The sequence below is a fragment of the Acartia tonsa genome, chromosome 3, assembly GCF_053477335.1.
Source record: "Acartia tonsa isolate MP-2025a chromosome 3, ASM5347733v1, whole genome shotgun sequence".
In the NCBI taxonomy this organism is placed as follows: Eukaryota; Metazoa; Arthropoda; class Copepoda; order Calanoida; family Acartiidae; genus Acartia; species Acartia tonsa.
The window spans coordinates 46,531,129-46,553,520 of NC_137262.1; the positions used below are offsets into that span (position 1 = coordinate 46,531,129).

The 22,392-nt window shown below is 35.6% G+C and overlaps 2 protein-coding genes across 2 annotated transcripts in view; both read left to right on the forward strand.

Annotated features, from left to right (window-relative positions):
* The first annotated feature begins 4,929 nt into the window (after window positions 1–4,929).
* On the forward strand, window positions 4,930–21,127 carry LOC145314353 (uncharacterized). Its single transcript, XM_080154231.1, has 4 exons — window positions 4,930–5,226; window positions 15,966–16,068; window positions 16,435–16,994; window positions 19,349–21,127. Exons 1-4 carry the CDS (start codon window positions 5,157–5,159, stop codon window positions 19,432–19,434), a joined length of 819 nt encoding a protein of 272 aa, XP_080010357.1. The 5' UTR covers window positions 4,930–5,156; the 3' UTR covers window positions 19,435–21,127.
* Window positions 13,242–22,392, forward strand: part of LOC145314354 (protein Skeletor, isoforms B/C-like) — a 39,870-nt gene continuing 30,719 nt past the window's right edge. Inside the window, exon 1 of the mRNA XM_080154232.1 lies at window positions 13,242–13,245. The gene's annotated coding sequence lies outside the window, so the exon portion shown is untranslated. The remainder of the gene's footprint in view (window positions 13,246–22,392) is intronic.

The window sequence follows — 22,392 nt, forward strand, 5'->3', positions numbered from 1 at the left end:
GTACATAAAACGCAACGAACCTATAGTAAGTATTTTTAGAGCCCTCAAAAATATAAAATTGATCATAAGGTAAGGGGAGGTAAAATGTTTTTTTTTGGGAATTGTACAAAGATTAATACCCCTTCACCCCTCTCCCGCACACCCATGATTACTATTACCCTAGACCTCAAGGGAAATAGACCAGAAAGATTTTAATTAGAGCGACAAACTTGTAACACAACTTTTAAGAAAAGAAAATCAAAATATTAGATATTAAATTGATTTTCAATTTTCATTACAATATTTCCAGTCAGGGGGGTGTATGAACCCCTGACTGTTTTATATAGCAGCAATGTTTAGACAAATATGTACATATATCTAGACATGCTATTAATTATTGAGATACTTCGCTGTAAACCAAAAATGGGTGTTACTCCCAGGGAGTAACTACAGAGGTAATTTATTGTAGGAATAAGGTAAAACCAACAAGCGAAATAAATATGAAATAATATTAGGGGCAAATGGAGAGGTCGTCAATATTACGATAGCTAATGTAACGTATAGGTTTCGTGATTTTATTTCCAAATTAATTTCGTTGTTAATATAAGCTGAATTCATTGTATCATGATTAAGAATGTGCATCAATTTATCTGCCATTGTCTTATTCCTCTAGATCCTTCGGTTACTCCCGTCGTGAAATTGTTTTAAACATGTTAAATTATCATACATAATTATTTTTAAAATTAGCAAGGTATATAATGGCAAAAAATTACTATTTTAGCGCATCTATTCTACAAGATTTTTCTAAAAATATAAAGTTTTTTAAGAAGCTTCAATGCTAGAAAGAATCGAATTAATCCATACACAGACATACTACATTATCCATAATACAAAGTAGCTTGATGTTTCTCCGTCTGTCTGTCTGTCCGTCCGTCCATCCCTTAAGATCTCGGTAACTACTGAACCGATCGGATTCTACTCTTCAGGGAATATACCTACTGGTCCTGTAGTGGTTTTAGGCTATTTTCTTGGGGGGTACCCAAACCCCCCCAAAAAATGACACCCCCCCCTCCCCCAATTTTGTTTTTAAAATTGTTTGAAATTAGAGGTACTTAATTTTTTTCTCTTTAATTATTGGCATCTTCATAAATATTTTTTTTTAACTACCTCTTGGGGCAAAGCCTCTAGAGGCTGGGGGCGAAGCCGTTAGTTTTTACATATGGATTGAAACAATATATTTAAAAATTATATTTACATGTAGAATAAGCAAACAAAAGTTTAAACTTTTAAATTTTCTTTGGAACCAATTTTGTTTTAAATTTTAGCTACAATGAAATCATATTGTTCTTTTTGAAAAATTAATAATTATCATAAATCTTAGGGCTCATTATGTATGTATGACTTTACTTAAACCACCCTTTTTATAATTACCTAATATAAGGGTGTACTTTCACTCTCGCATACCATTCATTACATTCGCACAGCGTTTTATTAGAGAAGCTCCACTATAGTGTTTACAGTCCTTTTGTATTATAGCATAAATATAGCACGTTGTGATTTAAACTGATTTTCTTGCTGTAATAATAATATATGTATGCGGTATTGAAAATTTAAAATGTGATACTTTTGCAGAAGTGAGAGCACGCCTAACAAAGTGTATGTAGACATAAATTTTAGTAAAATGACTTAAAATTAGCCAGTTTATTCTACATTCCTTCATAAAAGATAATTAATTTCTTAGATAATAATTTTTGGTTAAATTATTTTGCTAAGACGACGACATTTGATTTAGCAGATTTACATTTTATGATCTGAACTGCAAGTAATATATAATTATAGATTTTTCTTTACGTTCCTTTAAGCTAAATATAATTATTTTCCAGATTATTCACCAAACTTTACTAGTTCTCAGCCATTGAAGAAAAATTTGTATTTTCTGATTCTGAAGAAATTTTCTACAAGACCTAAATATCTTAATTCAGGGAATGTATCTACTGGTTCTGTTGTGGTTTTACGCTATTTTCTTGGGGGGTGGGACACCCTCAACCCCCCCCCCCCAAAAAAAAAAAAAGAATGGTTGTAGATTTTTGTCAATAGAGTGTAGTGGTTGAACACCTTAAGGGAGTGTATCCACCCCCTTTAATTTCACCACAAGGTTGGATACAACCCATTCTAAACTAAATACAATTATATTCAATTGGAGAAGCTGCAGAGCAGCTGCAAATATGATTATAGAGTAGCTAAGATATTGAACTAGACAATGGTCAGATAACTGTTCATTTTATATTTGCAGTCTTTGCATTCCAGAGTTATATCGGTCATAACCTTAAAATCCAAGTGCAGTGCAGTGCTGGGGAACTATAGAAACAAAAATAAAAAAAATATCAGGGATCGGCAGCCGCAGCCACCATCTTAGAGAAGCTTAAAAATTAGCCGTGTGGCTTTCTCAGCCACCTAATAAGATTCAGCCTTAGTCACAGCCGCTTTGCCGGCCTTAACATAACATAAACCACTAAGCCGCACTCAGCTCCAGCCACCCTCCGCAACAGGCGAAATCAGCAACGCGGCTTGAGAAGTAGCCGCTTCCCTACTCGACCGCGTGGCTGACTGTGGCTGAATGCAGCTGATGCTTCGAGTGGCTTATGTTTTCTCTCAGCCGTGCGGCTGCGACTAAGACTGAGGCTATTGGGTAGCTGAGAAAGCCGCGTGGCTGATAGTGGCTGCGGCTTCCGAGCCTTGAAAAATATACTATTATTTAAAGGAAATTTTTTAAAAATAACTGAATTGGGGAGAATGTATTCTAAAAAATTGCACAAAAAAGATAAAATTACTTTAGAAAGATTGCTGGAACGCGAATAAATAATGATTACAGACAAACAAACCAAACACTCTCACCATGGGAGATTTTTACAGTAGTTACGTTGCAACGTATTTGTTTTAAACGTGAAAAAAGATAAACTGGATCCAATGGCTTACCCCCTAGCATATTGGAGCTTTGCATTCTTTGACAAATGTTTAACAATTTTCAAAAGAAAACACTACATGATACAAACAAAGAATATTTTTTTACTTTGGTGGTTTCAGACATCCTTTGCTTCAGACAAAAAGGTTTGAGATTTGAAAATGAACAAAATGTACTACATATTTTGCAATTTTGAAATCGCGAACTTTGTTAGTTTCCAGTCTTTTGTATTCAGGGATATAGGTATCAGACATTGTAGATGAATTAAATTTCTCATGCCAAGATTAATATAAATGAAACACAGTCTTTGGTAGTTGATAGACATTAGGAGAAAGATATGATTGCAGATTAATAACATTCCCTTTCCTCCCTGGTTATCAGACTAAAAGTCTCATATTTTTGTTGCAAATAAAATCAAAGACCGTCAAAATCACAGGGATTCAAGGATTGGACATTGAATGAAAAAATAACATTTGCTCTACATAGCATATAACTTTGGTAACTGGTAATATTAAGAGATAGAAAATGTTGTACTTTAACTTCCATAGTATTCTCCCTCCCTGAAAAAATCGGATATGTAAACAAAAACTTTATATTTGAACTAGTTGTTTCAACCCTAGCCTCTAGGGAGGGCTAAGGATGCAAGGAATAGCATAAAACCACCCAAAGACATTTATAACGCTTCCCTGAAAAGTACAATAGAATCGGACCAAAAAAACTTACTACTTTATATAATAGGATGGCAGGGTTGTCAAGCCCTGTATATAAAGAAGGGTAGATTTTCTTTTATTGATCCATCCCTGTAAAGTAATTCTAATTATAACCCTTTAAAAACTTTTTAAGGTGTGACCCAGGCTAACTTTTACATAAAGGATGTGTAAGATTTATGACCGGTGTTAAATTAACATTAAGTCTAGTCAGATTTCTCATATTTTTGTATTTAACAAAAAAAAGAAAATTTCGGCAACGATTTCTAAATAAATTATACATACCAAAATTATCATGGAGAGTATTTTAATAATTAATCAAATACTAAATAGCGTGCTGTGTAGTGGTATCCAGAAAAGATAATTTTAGTGTTTTAATATAAAAAAAATTTAAATTGTATACATATTACATAGACTTTTTGGTAAGTCAATTTACGTAAGATTTAAAAGATTTTTTTGGTTACATATCCAAAAATATGACTAAAATATTTCCTTGCCAATGAATGTTTGGCATAAGAATTTTTTTTTTCTCTGTACATACTACTTTCGTCTTTGTGAGCGCATATTTCTGATAGCCTTTTTTTTATTTAGCAGAAAATGTGACCAAACCGATGAAGCGCGCAAAAAGAGAGAGTAAGTCAGAGTTTGAAGAGTAATTCCCCTAGAGCAAAAGCGCTCAGTGTGCGTTCATTTTAACTAACTTTAATATCAGCAAAAACAAAAGAAATAAGCCAAATATTATGAAGAAAAAGTAAAAAATAAAAACTTTTCTTGTAATTAAAAAAAGCAAAAAAAATGTGGTGAGGTATTTTTTGGGGGTTTGGGGGTTTTCGGTGTCTCACCCCCCAAGAAAATATCCTTTAACCATCACAGTACCAGTAGGTATATTCCCTGAAGAGTAGAGCCCAATCGGTGCAGTGGTTCCTGAGATCTTAAGACTCAGACAGACAGATAGACATCGTTCTAGTTTGTATTATAGAAAGTCGTTTTGTGTAATTTGTAAGTCTTCTGATATATATTATTAATTTGTTCTTTTATAAATAGTGTAAAAATCTATGAAAATCACAAAATTTCAAAGGAAAAATATTTGTGGCAAATAATGTCATATATTGGAAGATTAAAAAAAATAGTTTTGAGTTTTTTTCCGGAATTATTTGTAGGAATGTATGCGCATGAATAACTTAAATAACCCCTACCTTTTAACATACATACACATTACACATAGCTCTCTACAAATACTGGTTTACATTTTTGTGACGTTATTGAATTTAGAAATTTAGATTTTTCTGAGCGTATTTCTATTTTAGTCACAAAAACTTTCTTAAAGCATACTAAACTATTGTGAACAAAGATTAGCTTAGCCAGACAATCAATTTTACTCAAAATTGTTGCTAGGCCAATAAAAAATCTATGAAAATATTCAACGTTCCGTTCAGTTGTGTGTAAAGTCTCAAGGAACCAAGAGTGCGCAGAATTTACAGACAAACAAAAAACCAATAAAATCAAAAATGTTAATGATATTTTTGTTCAATATTTTGACAGTGCCATCGATAATGGGCAGAAGTTTTGATTTTATGAGTAAGTATTTTATTCTATTTTTCTAAAATGTATTCTACAAATCTTTTTTTGTTAGTCCATGGGTACTGCACTGAAGAAAAAAACATATTTTGTCAAGTTTTTATCAAAATATACGCCTGACATTGTATGTGGAGATTTGTATGACCAATGAGCATCTTTATATCCATCTATGTCTGCTATGCTTCCATGTTCTTTATTTTACATCTAGGAGAATTTGCTTCTTATGGTTGCTGTCATCCTTGTTTAATATGTAAAGTACTAATATAATCGTATATTATAATTAATAATCGATCTCTATGTAAGACGAGTGAACTGTTTGACCTATAACATTTCCAGAAAGTTTTAGCAATTTTAGCAATTTCAAGTCGGATTCTTTACTCCCTTCCACAACACTTGCAATCAATTGATATAGGATTATGACTTTCTGTGGTCTATAAAAAGCTTAGATAATCATTTATTGTTTATAGTTAATTTTCTTTTCACTTACCTATTCTAACTTTATAAATTTAGTTTACTAATGTAGCTAAAGCTTAAGGGTTTTTATTGATGTATTTACAAGATACCAGAATTATACTTAAAGTATATGGCCTTGCAAGTTGCAAAGCTAAATATTTTGGTAATTTTAAGTATCTTAAATGCTTATTTAGTAGCTGCCATATTATACTTCTAGTAGTCCAGCTACTTTAAGTTGTAAGACGAAAATACAACATCAATTAAACAAAAAATGGAAATGATTTAGCTTCATTAATCCTTTCTATGCAATTTGTAATATGATTTATTATATAAATAGATATTTAAATGTATAGTTTTAGTTATTGAATTCTATTTTATCATTTTCTAAAAATTGCTTAGGTTTCTATAGGTTCTATCATCTTAAAGGGTTTGTCCTTTATGGTGTGTCCACCAACGCTTTTTTTGTGCATTTTTAATTACAGATTAATATTTTACAACCTATTAAGACTTTAAAATTCTTGAGACGAAACATGGCTAAACGTAAATCAAACTTGTCAAAATTCAGAATTGCAAAGACGCCGGTAGAAAAAAGTATCATGTTGTAGTTGGGCAGATAATAAATGTCTTCTTTCTAAATATTATACAACTAAAATTTTGCAAAAAAGCTTCAGGTACGGGTTGTTTAAATTTTTTAAAAGAGCGGCAAATTTACTGTTTTTTTTACTGGTTTTGACTCCTTATTAATAAGAGATTGTGGAGCAATAGCTGTTATTTTTTTGCAGCTGCGTTTTAGTGAGTTTAAGAAGGCTAAAGAATTTCAAAATGTTATTTCTGTCGCTTGATAAGAAAAATTACGAGCCCTACTTTTCAAGGAGGTAGTTTCTAGTTATCTAATTTCTACCCGGAAAATCAAAACCTATCGTGTAAGTGGCTCTGATATCTTTGTCTCAACCATGACACTTTGGTTGAGCTTGACTTCCGAATTAGCGGGAAGTTCACGAGATCAGTTGGCGAACATACAAACCCCCAATACCAGGAACCATCAAGTTTCAACAGCAGGTTTGAATATAGATTTATTGATGAAATTATTTCAAAGACCTGAAATTACAAAATCAATTAATTCATAATTCCAGTTATTTATAACCACGTAATCTTATTTGCTTTTTAAAAATCATTTTTCTCTACGGTAAAAAATCTTTGGAAACTTTGGCTTTAAAGGAAAATTATTTGGTTTAATAAATCATTGTTAAATGCAAAAATAAAGGCACATAAAAATTACTAAAACATATATTAATCATAATTAAGTTCATGCTTAGCTGGCTAAAGCCTTTTAAAAACTACATATAATCGTCCTATACACCATTCTTCCTTATAAAATTAACAAATTCTACCTGAAGTTCTTATGGTTTCAAATCCCTGATATACTAGGGTCGTTCACACACTATGAGACCAATGATAGGCCCAATTTTGTTCTCCGAAATCTTCACACTCTCATATCTCATTCAAAAGTAAAGAACGTGCGCATCAAAATAAACAAACAATCCATGCCGCGCCACATTATGAAAGGAAAGCCATAAAAAGACGACATTTGCGCTTGGTTTTAGGATAATGATAAGGAATTAATTTCGAACTTGATAAACACAAAGCTTCCTCGAAAAGAGGTTAAGACACACCCCCCATTTGAAAGTCAAATTAACTTCCTTAACGAGATTCAAGGTTTTTTTGCGCTGAGCACTAGCAACATTTCTCACTAAACTCAACTCACCATAATCACATGAGAATGGCCACATCCCGAAAACGTGACAATTTTGCTCCTAACTAAATGAAACCCCGTGAAATGCATACACAATATTATACTCCTCACTAGGACTCATAATACCTCACATTTTAGGATAGAAGGATGGGGATTGGTTTGTACCATACAACATTCCATGCACATGACAATCACAAGATCACATACACAAATCCTAAAATAGATAATCCTATTAATCATGATGTTGTAAATATAACAACTATACTAAATAATAATCATTTCATAATCAATAGGTAATAAATCATTATTAATAAATCAATAAGTACCTACGAAATCAGGTTGAAATGTAAATGTAAACAAATAATGGTAAAAATAAAACGAAATAAATCTTAGACAAGAAAATTAAGATTTATAGGTACTTAAAACTAAATTTGTTAAGCATCAAAAAGAGTAGTAAGAAAAAATATTTCAAAATCCTTGGGCAGAAAGTTTTTCAAACCTAATGAATAAGAACTGTAATATCTTAATCAACAATAAAACTTTTTAATACTTAAAGAATAGCAAAATAATAATATCTTCGTTAGAATTTTCATCGGAATTATATAAAAAAAATACCAATTTTTTTCTTTGTAAAAAATATGAGACTTTAAATATGAATTTTCAATCATTCCTTGATCTGAATAAAAATGTTTTACTTGATTGAAATTCATATATAATTTTAAAAAAAATCTGCTAAAAAAATACTTGATTTTTTTCTTAGAATAAATATCGAATCACGCAACCTCGACACATTTATTCCTTTTTGTTAAACTTTTCAGGTAAGTTTTATAATGAATTGTACTTTTGAAAAGAAATTAAACTCAATAAAATTAAATTTGAGCACATGAAATAGAATAAAAATTAATCGCATCTCATTTGATTCTTATTTTAGGCATAAAAATAGGCATATGAAAAATGTGGCTTTTTTACTAAAAAAAATCTCAATTTCCATAAAAATAAGAATCAATTATTAATCATAATTTTTAACAACTGCCTGACTGATACAGCATGTTCTTCCAGGGGAGATTTATCTGTCAGCCTGAACAAGACTCTTGCAGTCTTTCTCCCATCCTCAATTCTCATCACTCGGCCAATCCTCAAACATCTCATCAGCGGATTGGTACTCGTAACCAGAACTATATCTCCGTCAGCTAGTGGCTCTGCCATCTCATCCTTCCACTTGGACATCCGTAATATCTTCGGTAGGATCTCCTGGCGGTAGGCAGTCCAAAACTGGGCAGATAAATCTTCTAACAACTTCAACCTGGAGGAAATTTGGTCCTCCGGTTTCATCGCCACATTGCACAACGGCTGGCGGTCAACATTTCCCAGCAGCTGGCCAGGGGTAATCAGCCGCCAATTCTCCACGTCGTTCGCAGCTTCTATCGTCAAGGGTCTGCTATTCATCAACTTGCTAACCTCCGCCAACAGCACCAGGAGCTCGTTGAAATTAACAGAACTATTCGCCAACTTCTTGGACAGCAATCTCTTGGTTAATCCCACCATTTTCTCAGCTTGCCCAATGAAATGGTGGGCTCGGGCCGGGATCTGAGACCAAGAAAACTCTACCTGGCTGCCCAACTTCTGCTCTAAAACTTTGCGAGCACCGGATAATTGTGTGCCCATGTCGCTTACTATGATCTTCGGCAGACAATGAACAGCTTCCAACTTGCGCAGGGACAACAGGATACTGCTGGTATCATACTTTTCCAAGGCATCTAACCATAACGCCCCTGAGAACCTGCAGACCACCACGAACACCCACACCTTCTTCGTTGCTGTCTGACTCCTCGTTTTGGCGGCAGCTCTCCTCGTAACCAGCGGACCCATCAGGTCGACTTGCACAGCTTCAAAAGGCCTGCTCGGGACCAACTTGTCAGGTAACACGTCCTTCATGGTAGTACGACATTCCTTAGCCCTCTCAACACTGCAGGGCCAACACTTCTTCACTTCCATGATGGACAACCTCCTTGCCTTCACAATCCAGCACCAACGGCGGCTCTCAGCTAAAGTTCCACGGACTCCAGAGTGAAGCTCAACATGCGCTTCTCTCATAAAAACAGCAGCTAACCAATTACCAGGCTCCAAAATTATTAAACCTGGCATGTCTTCAAATATCATTTTACGGCCACCAGTAATGGCGTCAATGACAGGCTGTCCTCGACCAACCATTTTAAGAATCCTCATCTCCCTGGTCACATAATTTCCACCAGGACCAACGACAGGCCAGGTCAATGATACTTCATGCACTAATGGATTTAATGACGCATAATTGCCTTTAGCGTCATTTATCCACTCATCCTCTTGGCTTCGTGACACAATGAAAAGTTCCGCCGCCGCCATAAAATTGTACAAAGACGGCTTGTACACAGAATCTGCGGCTGCTACATGACTACCAGCGGCTGTAGTCTTACCTTCTCGTCTGCTCTTTAGCTTCTTCAACCAGGTGTTCGCAACTTGCAGGACAGCTGCCATAATACGTTTGGCCTGTCCAAATGTTCTCCTGTGCTTAAACCTAAAGACATCTTCTGTGGCTTCTCCGGCAACTTTCATTGAACATAACTTAACCATTTTGGTATTCAACTCCTCTGGGGGTAAAACCTGCTTGACTTCTTCGGCAGTTTTCACCGGCCACGCGCTTTCATCCTTGCGCAACCATTCTGGGCCCAATCTGTACCTGGAACCTGGTCCCAAATCTGATACCTTGCAGGTGCTTCTGGTGCCCAAATCTGCAACATTGTGCGTCCCCGGGACCCACCTCCAGTCATCCTTGTTGGTTGCAGATTGAATTTCTCCAATGCGATGAGAATTAAATGTGTTCAACATAGCACTGTTGGAAACTATTTGTGATAAAACACACGATGAGTCAGTAAAGTACATCACTCTGATAACATCAAAGGGCAGGGCATCTCTGATGGACTTTGCCAACCTTGTGGACATCTGGCACCCCATCAATTCAAGGCGTGGAATTGATTCACACTTGACCGGCGCAACTCTTGACTTGGTGGCTAGCAGAAACGTTTCAAATCCTTGTCTAGTTGGCCACCTCAAATATGCATTAGATGCATAAGCCTCTGATGACCCATCCGAAAACATCATCAAGGATGGAAGGCCAGTTGGTTCATCCGGGACCACACAACGGTCAAACTCCAATTTAGCGACCTCAGCTCTGTCCTCCAGCGACTGAACAAGTTCATCCCGTAGACTTTTTGAAATGAAATCTTGCCAGCCCAAATTCAGCAAACATGTTTTCCGCAGGACAAGTTTAATTCTCAACAGAATAGGGCTGCAAAGCCCGATCGGGTCGAAGGTTTGGGTGGCGAACCTGTGGACCATCTTCTTTGTCAGATTCTCGTCCAAGGCGTCCTGGAGGTTGTACAAATCAGCATCCTCTTTCACCTTCCTTCCCTTGACTTTACCATCTTGGTTGACTCTTGTGGCGATGGACAACACATCGGTGGCTGGCTTCCATATCAGCCCGAGAACCTTGGTAGGCTGGCAATCATCTCCAGAATAAATGACTTGTTTGAAGGAAAAACTACCTTTGCCGATAATCCTGTCGGCCTCTTTCATCATCTCCTTGGCTTCTGGCTTCGATCCTGCTCCCGAAATAACGTCATCTATGAAGCTGTGCTTCTCAAGCTTGACTGCAACTGGAATCTGAGGTAACTTGAATTCCTCATCAGGGTAGGTAGGTATTTGTGGCTCCTTCCATAATTCAGGTTTAGCAACAATTTCACTACCGTTTATCTGTCCCTCTCCATACATCTCCTTGACCTCTGCTTCACTCTTTCCGCCGAACAGGCGGGACGTCAACTTCAGGGCTGTAACTGCCAAATTTCCCGCAGCTAACTCGCCAAAATTCACAACTTTAGTCAGGTAAATTTCAAGAGGACCGTCTGGCGTCGGGGAAAATAAAACTCTCTTCATCTGGCTGTCGAACTCTGTGGCCAGGATGGAGTTATAAAACTTGGAAATATCCGCGGTTATACCAACCTTGTAACCGCGGAAAAGCATCAAATGATAAAAAATCTTCTGCATTGGCGGTGGGCCTCCCAACATTATGTTATTAAAACTGGTACCCTTGAACGTCAGAGAACTATTTGCACACAATCGCATGGGTGTGGAACTTGAATCCTCCTTGAAAGCAACCACTATTGATGAACAAGACTTAGGCCCTTCATACTGCAATTCTTCAGGCGTGGCTTTTTGAAAAACGCCTCTTCTTATGGCGTCGTTGAATACCTCCACATACATTCCATAGGTACCTTCCTTGACCATCCTGGCACGATCCTTTTCAGCAATTTTGCGGGCTAAACTCTCATTGTAGGGTAAAGTGTGAGGATCTTCAATATAAGCATATTGACCTGTCCACTTGTTGGACTGCAAGTCTAGTGTTAAACCTGCCTCAATTATCCTCTGCCTCTCACGCTGGTCCCAGGTAGTGCCGTCGGCCATAGCCTTGCACTCTTGACAGGCAGTACATCCTGGACAAAGTGCCTGCGGCTGTACGCCAAACGATTCAGACGTCAGAAAGTCTGGCAAGGTGCCTCCACTGACACTGACAGCCTTATAAGCCGACTTTTGATCTCCAGCTCCACCATCAGCACTCGTACAGATAAAACCACTACCAAAAATGGTTCGCCACAACATAGACTGGCCCACTTTCTGGTAGGTTGAAGGAAACACGTCAGGATGTGTATTTCCAATGATGATATCTAAGCCTCCACTAATATATGTAAACCTTTCTGGCGGCATTTTAAATATCTCGGCGGCAGTTTCGGGGTGGACCGAGCGCATCTCGTTGGCCCCGCCGAGGGTAGGCATGACAGCTGCCTCAAACTCCCTCAAATTGCCGTCCCTATCCTTCAGATAAAACACAACATTGCGGCAGGAAGACTCACTGCCATCAGCTACAGAAATAGTTGTATATCTGCCGGTAGATTTCAGCTTCAACTTGTTGGATAATTTCTCAGACACAAGTGGCAAATTTGCCCCGGAGTCAAACATTACCGTGGCGTGGCAGGTGCCGCCGCCAGGTGCTACAACAGGAACTAACTGAAGTAAGAAGGTACAGGGGCTGGGTGCAGAACTTGACTTGTAGACTGTATTCACACCAGCACTAGCCTCATGGAGTAACCTTGAATGGTATCTGTCACAATTATTGGTACCACAAACACCAAGCTTATCCGATTTATTACATTTGTCAGCAGTATGGCCGTCACATAGGCAGAGTTCACATAACTTCTTCTGCTGGACAACTTTCTTTCGGTCAACCACATCCATCTTCTTAAACGTGAGGCAACGGAAAATCGGGTGTTTCTCCTTGCAGCTCTCCACAGGACATGCACTGTTCCACTTGGAAGCCTTGTCCTTTCCAGCCTTTCCATTCTTATTGTCGTTGCGGCCAGATACTTGCGCGGCGGCAGCTCTGTCACGATTTCTCTTGCCGGCGCCATTGTCATAGGACATATCACCGGCCAACATGGCACCCCTGGTCCTCTCCAGCAGTTCTACAATCTTCGGGATGTCTGGTTGGTTCATGCTACCTAGCTCCATCATAATTTTGTCTCTCAAATTTTCAGGACACTTGTCTTTAAAAATATGAATAAGAGTTAGGTGATTGTAATCCTTAGCTGCAGAACCAACGATGGTTTCTACCTCCTGCATCATGCTCTTGAAGGTAGCAATTGCGTTAACCACGTCCACAGGTTTATCCACAGGTTTCATCTTGTTCAGCTTAGTTAAAATCCTCATGAACCGGCGGGTGTTTGATAAAAACATCTGATCAAGAAACGACCATTGTTCATTATGATCTCTAATCGCTGACACTTGCTTGCGTAGTTCCGGGTTGGTTATCACCTTCTCCATACACAACATCAGACTTAACCTCTGGTCAGCAAATCCATAACCAGAGCATAGATCCTTAAAGACCTGTTTAAAGTTTGGGTAATCCGTGTCAATACCGTCGAACGACGGCAACAAACTGTTGTCCCAGCGCCCATATTGCGGGTTGGAACTCCGAATATCCACGGCAGACATACTTCTGGAGAGCATGGCAGGTGTCCCACTCTCATCCAGGTTAGATGAACGACGTTCCATCTCTCTAAGCCTTCGGTACATATCACGTACTTCTTGGCGCAACTCCACGGAAATTTTAAGCACTCTCATGTCCATCTTCACTTTCTCAATGACGTCGAGGTTCCTGGCGACAGTGCTTGACCTCGCGTCGTCTGAATCATTGTCAAGCCAGTACAGAATTTTTGTACACTGCTCCAACGACGCATAAACTTTATCTGCAACAGTTTTCTGCTCACTAGCTTCATCCAAATCACGCTTGAATTCGCGCAGCTCACTAGTCTCCACGGCAGGCTTTAGACTTTTTATTAGGTCAGATTGGTCCTTGACCTCACTAAAAATGTCACGAATTGATTTTACATTCACATTTTCACATGAATTAAAACTTTGGCAGGCTTTTAGATTGTCATAAAACACTTTTAACTGTTCGTCAAACACTTCTAGCCTTTCACTGCCAATAGCGATAGCTCGCTCAATTTTCTGCTTTTTGGTTAGTGGCATAATGATTCACTAGGTACTTATTTCACAGAAAAATTGTCACAGTTTATTGCATCAATAATTCACTGGATGCTATTGATCTCTTGATGAATGCTAACGCCTATTCATCAGATACTTTGAAATTGTCTCAACCATGACACTTTGGTTGAGCTTGACTTCCGAATTAGCGGGAAGTTCACGAGATCAGTTGGCGAACATACAAACCCCCAATACCAGGAACCATCAAGTTTCAACAGCAGGTTTGAATATAGATTTATTGATGAAATTATTTCAAAGACCTGAAATTACAAAATCAATTAATTCATAATTCCAGTTATTTATAACCACGTAATCTTATTTGCTTTTTAAAAATCATTTTTCTCTACGGTAAAAAATCTTTGGAAACTTTGGCTTTAAAGGAAAATTATTTGGTTTAATAAATCATTGTTAAATGCAAAAATAAAGGCACATAAAAATTACTAAAACATATATTAATCATAATTAAGTTCATGCTTAGCTGGCTAAAGCCTTTTAAAAACTACATATAATCGTCCTATACACCATTCTTCCTTATAAAATTAACAAATTCTACCTGAAGTTCTTATGGTTTCAAATCCCTGATATACTAGGGTCGTTCACACACTATGAGACCAATGATAGGCCCAATTTTGTTCTCCGAAATCTTCACACTCTCATATCTCATTCAAAAGTAAAGAACGTGCGCATCAAAATAAACAAACAATCCATGCCGCGCCACATTATGAAAGGAAAGCCATAAAAAGACGACATTTGCGCTTGGTTTTAGGATAATGATAAGGAATTAATTTCGAACTTGATAAACACAAAGCTTCCTCGAAAAGAGGTTAAGACAATCTTACTAAATAATAATATCATCTTCTTTAGTGTTTAGGATTATATGAACAGTAAATTACATTCTGTGGATATTGAAATGAGAGATTACAAAATTTAAACCAGTTTTGTTAGGCCTGAGTGGCTGAAGTCCTAAGCTAACGAAACTGGTTTTTATTTTATATTCATGAAAAATTGTCTGTATTACGATGATATACATTGTTTTCAGTATGGCTAAGAAACGGTTTTGATCCAGGAGATATTAATCGGTTTCGAAGACATGCTGGAAAGGTGATTTTCTCAGCTGCACAACTTGAATTTGCATGCAAAGAGAACACAATAAATTTGCCAGGCCCATTGAATAAAGAAACCAAAACATTGCTTTTTAAATTGATATACAAAGATAATTTTACAACAGTCACGTGGCGAGGGATTTGCTTTCTGAAAATTAATGATTATACGAGGCAGACAAATATTGTGTTATCCATCGAACTTAAAAGCATTGTATTGACTTACATTTACAATATTGTATGTCGACTTTATGGTGTTAAATGTAATAAGTGGAAAAACATAAAATATAAATTCAAATTCTAATAAATAACTTGCTAATTTCTGAGTTTTTTAGTAGCGAGGCTACTCTATATTTTACTTTGTCTTTTTAAATCAGACAGATTTTTTTTGTGCAGATTCCCTATTGAATGATCTTGCTTATCAGATTGTCTAAATTTCTAATTTTAATCTATTCTATCTAATTTAACCCTAATATAACATAATCATGATTTATTTTTGTCCATCCTGTTCCAAAAGTTAAGTTTTATTTACTAAATATTAATACAGATCCCTGAAATATTTATATTCAGCCTATCCTATTGATTTCATTGTAACTTAAATTTTATATTTATATTTCATTTTCAACTATTAATTCTAAATCTGATGAAGACTTTATATAGACTTGATTTTAAAAGCAAAGATTTTTTATAAAGTTAAGATATATTTTTATGAAATATTTAATTATTAATAATAGTTACTCAATAGAGATTTAATATTTACAGCACAGCTTCTCTATAGATTATTTTTGTTTTTATTTTAGGTAAATACGCTTCAAATTACAAGTCCTGTGCCCACTGTAGTTATTATTACCTCCCCCCACAACTACCAACTCCACCAACCCTCATGTACAAAGTTAAAATAACGTAAGTAATATTTTTTAGAAGCAAAGATACTCTACAACGCACTCTTTTTAAGGTTATGTAGGCTGAAAATCTATCCTTACCTATTATTGTGTAGAATGAAAAATCATTAATGAACAATTTTCTGTTTTTAGATCATTCTTTATTTCGATAAATTAGTCAAAATATATAATGTTTAAATGGATATAGGATATAGGCTTGCTATTATGGACCTCATTTATTTGTCAATTCGTTTATCCAGTAGGAGAGGAGAGGAAGGGGTTAAAAGGGTTGGGTGGTAGATATTATTACTTTAGCCAGATGCGAGTATCACTTTATTAGAGTAAAATATGGTGCAACATCCAAGTAATAAAATCGAATATTGTTTAGGTACACCCAACATACACCTGGCTATCTTCCCCCTGCAACTCCTTTTAAACAACCAACACCCACACCCAATATGGCACCTGTACCAGGAATAAAACAGTCTACAGTTGAGCCAACAAAACCAAGTTTTATACCCCCGACCCCTGTCACGACAGCCCAAACAACTCAGAAAACAACCCAAACACCTGTTAGTACTGAAATAACAACCGCATATACTCCTGTGGTAACAACTCCTCGAACCACTCCAATGTTTACAACTCCCAGAACAGCCGAAGCTACTCCAGACATTAGTGATGTAGTTGTAGTTAAACTTCCTGAAACTGAAACTAAGCCCCCCAGTGACAACACTGAAGATAATGTTGATATAAGCAGCATTGTTGTAGTCAAGATTCCTGATGGACTTTCTACTGAAACAGAAATTCCATCAATTCCCAATAGTCCTAAAACAAATGTTGATACTGACATAGACAGTGTTGTTAAAGTAAAAATTCCTGATGTAGACATCGACCAATACCCAACTGGAAGAGCAAATGATCCTGCTACTGCTGAACCTGTTATTGATGGTAGAGATATTGATTATTCTTATGATTCTTTAATTAACCTAACTGATGAAATTTTAAGTAGTTAGTTTATCTTATACTTCAGGTTTCAAATTCTAATGTCTAAGTAAAATATATAAAAAAAACTAGAACAAAAAGAGAAGCAGCTTATAGTGCCTTTAAAAATAACGTCATACCATATAAATAACGTATTTTTTTCATAGACACTATAAGCTGCTTCACGAAAGATAAATAATTGCAAAACTTTTAAAGTAAATGAATGATTTAGGTTCTTTTTTTCTTCTGTCTAGACTAAAACATATCATGCATTTAAGACGAAGCCCATTTTGTTCCGAATTTGTATCACTTTTGAAAAGTGCGACTCCAGTTACGTCATATTTTTCTTTCCCGAAAAAGGGAAGGGGGGAAGAAAATCTCTTCAAAAGAGATGGGGAAAACCCCCTTTTCTCTCATCTCTTTTTTCTTCCCCCTTCCCTTTTTTTCTTTCCCTCTTCCCTTTTTCGGGAAAGAAAAATATGACGTAACTGGAGTCGCACTTTTCAAAAGTGATACAAATTCGGAACAAAATGGGCTTCGTCTGCATTTAATAGTCTTTCTTTTTCCCGAAAATCAAAATCCAACCAACCAATAATAGAGTAACTTACTTAGTTACTAAAAATGCTTTTTGTAAACAAAATCAAAATGTAAATAAAAAAAGACAACCTATGATTGTATGTATGTAAGTAACTGATTTTAATTACTTTTACGATTACGAATATGAATACTTTTGGTTTGTGTATTAGGGTTACACTTAATAATAAGTTAAAAATAATTTCTTCTATAAAAAATATTCCAACCGATTGTCGATAAAGAATTGTAGAAATTTCTACCCAGGCCATAATTAGAAAGAAATGTCTTACTCATTGGCCAAAATTTGTATGTTCTACACCAGAATATTGAGCAAGAGAGCACTTGTCGTGGATCCATTTTTTGGGATATTTGTTTTTTCATTACGGTACAGAAAATTAAATCGATCCTAAGAAGTAATTATGTATTGTTATAAAAAAAAATCCACATTATGGGGAATAATTATCCTAATACGAAAAGTTTTTTTTGCTTTTGAATCAGTATAGTATTATGATTAAACACAACGTTCTGTCCTTCAATAGAAACTTTCATGGAATTTACTATTTTTTTTACTTTTGCTCGCTTATAATGCATGCCATATTCGTGTATTTGTGACAGGGCTCGGCAGCCGCGGTTAGTCGCGACAAAGCCTCAAATTTAAACCCGTTTGTATGCTTTTAACATTTTTATAAAAGAGGGATTGGCATATTTAGGCCAGCTATTTTTTGAAATTGTAAAATTTTACATGCTTACATATGGCTGACTCGCGGCTGCCGAGCCCAGGTTTGTGGATGCTGTAAAATATTTGTGTAAATAAATTAAATCAATATCTATTCAAAAATATTTCTTAGTTTTAAATCAAAGCAAAGCTTCTTTATAATCCATGTATTGCATAAGTGTGTTAAAGGGGGATTTTGTCAACACCCCTTTTAAGATTGAATCAGGCCTACCTTCCCCTTTTTTACCCCCTCAAGAAATACCCCCTTTGTAAAAACATGTGCACGCCACTAAATCCATGTCTGTCAAATAAAACAAAAAATGGTCTATTTTGGACACAAAAGAAAATAAATGATGAAAATTGTTTTACCATTGGTCAATTACAGTGTATACTGGCCTCTCATTGGGCAATTTTTTTTGACGTCATAGTCTGAGTCAGCCACTTTTACTAGCTTCATCAAAATGGACCTAAAAATAATTTAATCAATAATGTATTAAAGTGGTAGAATGTCTATTTGTATCTAAGTGTGTTCGTGTCTGTGATTTTAAAGGTCTTGCAAACTTCTGGTCCGATTGAGTACTCAATAACAAAAAAGCTTTTTAATAAAGTATAGATTTCTAGAAGGTTTAATTACAATTTTTTCTGGAGAGCTTAACTTTCCAATAAGAATCACCCTCTCTCTCCTCAAAAAAATTTTATATCATTTTAGAATCAAATTTTTAGAAACTTAGTTGATCCCCCCTCCTGCTGTTTTTAAGGTGCACCCAGAAATATCTAGGGGCCCGGCAACTCCATTATGTGTCCAAAACCAATAAATTTACGCTGGAATAAAACCGTTTATAAACCATATAGAAAAAATCATGTATCATATCGCGTATCATAGAGAATTATCCACAAAAAAATGAAATAATAATAAATTCTTTCTCATAACTATTGATTAAGACAAAACTCTATTTAGATACATATACTAAGAGGTTTCGTGATTTTTAGATATATTGATTTCAATTTAATTTACATTTATATATTTGTCTAGGTTATGTTGTAATAGAAGACCACAATGAAAGATTGAAACGAAGACAATATTGGAGGCCTATAAATGAAGACCGTCCACCAAAGTAAACTCTTTTAGCCAAATGATTAGAAAATCCCACTCCTAGATTCTAATTGTTAATATTTTTTGTCATATTCTTATTGTATATTAGTATTAGAATAGTTGGATCTACTGCAGTTCATGGTAAAATATTGCTGGTAACGAATGCTTCCTGTTCCCTGGCAATATTAGAAGCTTCCTGGATCTAGCATAACAAGAAATATTGCTGGAGCTACCAATTTTTAACTTTCCTGGTTGCTGGCAATTTATGCATATTCCTGGCACTGGCATGTTTGAAATATTCCTGTTAAAAAGCAATATTTCCCTTTTTAATTCCCATTTCCCTTTTATTACACTTACCCCACAATTAGAGGTTGATAAGATTCACTCTACTCGAAGTGGCTTTTTTGGCATGTTTGTCTGATGTGGGAGGGAGGGTAGTGGTGTTTCTCTGTACTAATTGGGGGAGTTAGGATAAGGTATAAATTTTGCTCCGTTCTACAACAATTTATAGTAAATTAAAAACATTAAACTGATCAAATGTATATAATGAATTAGAGAGAGAGAGGGGGGGGGGGGGGGGTGAGACAAGACATAAATATGATAAATATTCCTTATTTCTGATTTTTATCTACAGTTAATAATAAAACATTTACGTAGGCGAAAAAAGTAACAGTATAAAAGTAGTAAGGAAAAACTTTAATGGTAATAGGTCCGGGGAAGGGTTTTAACTATTTTAGTTGATTGGAAAGTCTAAAAAGGGGAGGGAATAGAATTATTGGAAATAAAAATCTCCCGCCATAATCCAATTACCTTCATGGTTTCACTCAAATTAATATCTACCAATGAATTATTAAGAGTGAAGCTTTTCTTATCATGGTCTGTATGTCACAGTTACGCCACTAGAATTATTCCCAACTAAACTATCAAACCTGGACGCGGCACTTTTTTATAATTAGGTTATTTTAGGTTACAGGGGCTAGTATTAAGTTTTGCATTCTATAGGCATTCAAAATCGTTGGTTTTACTGTTTGATTTCAGAGCCTCACTTAGAAAACATTTATTTATTAATTAATATGATTAAAATTACGAATGTATCTCCCCTTCCCCCTTTTTAATATATTATAAAAATAAAGAGGACCGCCCAAATTTTGGCGCGAAAGTGGATATAAAGATAGAAACCGTTAAGTTTAAAGGTAAAGATCCCACTCTCTTAAATCCTTCCCCCACCTCTATTGGGAATGCACATAAAATAATTGAAATTACTGTCCCTTATTAATTGTTGCTGTTTACCCCCTAAGAAATTGTGAAAAAGGGTATGGGGTAAAAACTCCTGTAAGCCAGTAATCTTCTGTCATTGCTGGTAACTTGGAAAATTTGTAGATTGCCAGCTAACAGGAACCTAGGATTTAGGGGAATTTGCGTGCTGCTGGATCCAGGAATCTTGTAATATTGCCAGGAACCAGGAAGCATTCGTTACCAGCAATATTTTACCATGAACTGCAGTAGATCCTAATCGGTTCTTATCCAACGGATATTAATCGGTTTCGAAGCCATACTGGAAAGAATCTTATTAGCTTTAAAATAATTATGATTAATTACTGTGATTTAGCAATGCAAAACAAAGCTTTAGAATTTACTTTTAACCAATAATAATTACTCCTGTGCCAAAATATGATTATTAAAAATCAAATTAGTTAAAATTATACAATTTCATTAAAATGTTATTTTTTGATTATCCTAATATTAAAGTAAAAGGATCTAGCTGTCTGTCTGTCTATGTGAACCGAAGGATCTCGGTAACTGCAGAACCGATATAGTTCTTTTTTACAGTGTAGCGTCTCAGGTGTATGTCCTGGGAAGGTTTACAACTATTTTTGGGAGGGTACTACCCGCTAGGCGGCGCCAATGTAGGGTACCGAAACTGTTTCTTTTAAAGCTACAATTTAAATTTAGAGAGATCGACTTCCCCCTCATCAAAGGCTCTCAGATGCCTCTAGGGTCGTAGCCGTTAGTAGGTTATACAGTAGGGAAATTATTCTACATAAAACTCTTTCGCTTGTCTGATTGTTATTGATGCAAAACTTCCTTTAACAATTGTTCTAGATAATGCTTAAGAAGTTTCCTATTAACTAAAAAATCCACTAAAAAAGTTTTGCTGTTAGCATTTTTCCGACTGTCAATTATTATGGAAAAAAGCTTATCTACTGTCAAAATAAAGCATTAAGTAGTTTGAAAACAAGGATGATAACTTCTTTAATAACGAAGTACAAAAGCTCTGTTTAATCTTAAAGTATACAAATGCTTATTTTTTAAATCTATTTTGTAATTTCATTTTTCAAGAAAGCTTTATAAATGTCTTGTGGTGGTATTAAGTTGTTATTCTGATCCCCCTTGCCACCCTCTAGAGGCCAGGTGCGAAAGGTGAAAAAAGGGGAATGCAGGCCTCTCTTAATTATGTTTTATGGGAGTTGTTAGCACTTCAAAAAAAACCTCCTAACTCACGTCCATAATATTAAGTTCATAATTTATACATAAACATATTAATATTAATAAAATATTCCAGATACTTTTTCAACTGCAGAAATCCTAATTGAGGAGAAGATTCGCTGATATCAATTTTGATGATTTCTGACATGTTCGCACCTTGAAAGTGAGCAATGACCTTTGTTTAGAGGACAACCTATTACAGACCTACCCTACAGACCCTCCGACAGACCTTGCCCCTTATTATTTCATCTCCTTTACTTATGATACTTCTACCTGATTTTATTTCCCTTTTTTATAACACTCCCCTATTAGAGTTTGTGTCCTAGATTGATCAACTGTATATTGCTTTCTGTTTTTAAATTGATAATTTTTTTCAAAAATGGGATAGGTAGTGATAAAATGTTATCAAAATTTTAAAATAAATTTTCAACATGAAATAGAAAACCTACTTAAAAATACTCTAGAATTCCAATGAATTCCCTGTCGCCTTAGAGAAA

What these genes read in the sequence shown, in the direction of transcription:
- LOC145314353 (XM_080154231.1), top strand. Translation starts at nt 5,157, where the DNA reads ATGTTAATGATATTTTTGTTCAATATTTTGACAGTGCCATCGATAATG. An exon ending in CAGAAGTTTTGATTTTATGA is followed by an intron (nt 5,227 to 15,965) that starts GTAAGTATTTTA and finishes TTTTTATTTTAG; the next exon opens with GTAAATACGCTTCAAATTAC. An exon ending in ATGTACAAAGTTAAAATAAC is followed by an intron (nt 16,069 to 16,434) that starts GTAAGTAATATT and finishes AATATTGTTTAG; the next exon opens with GTACACCCAACATACACCTG.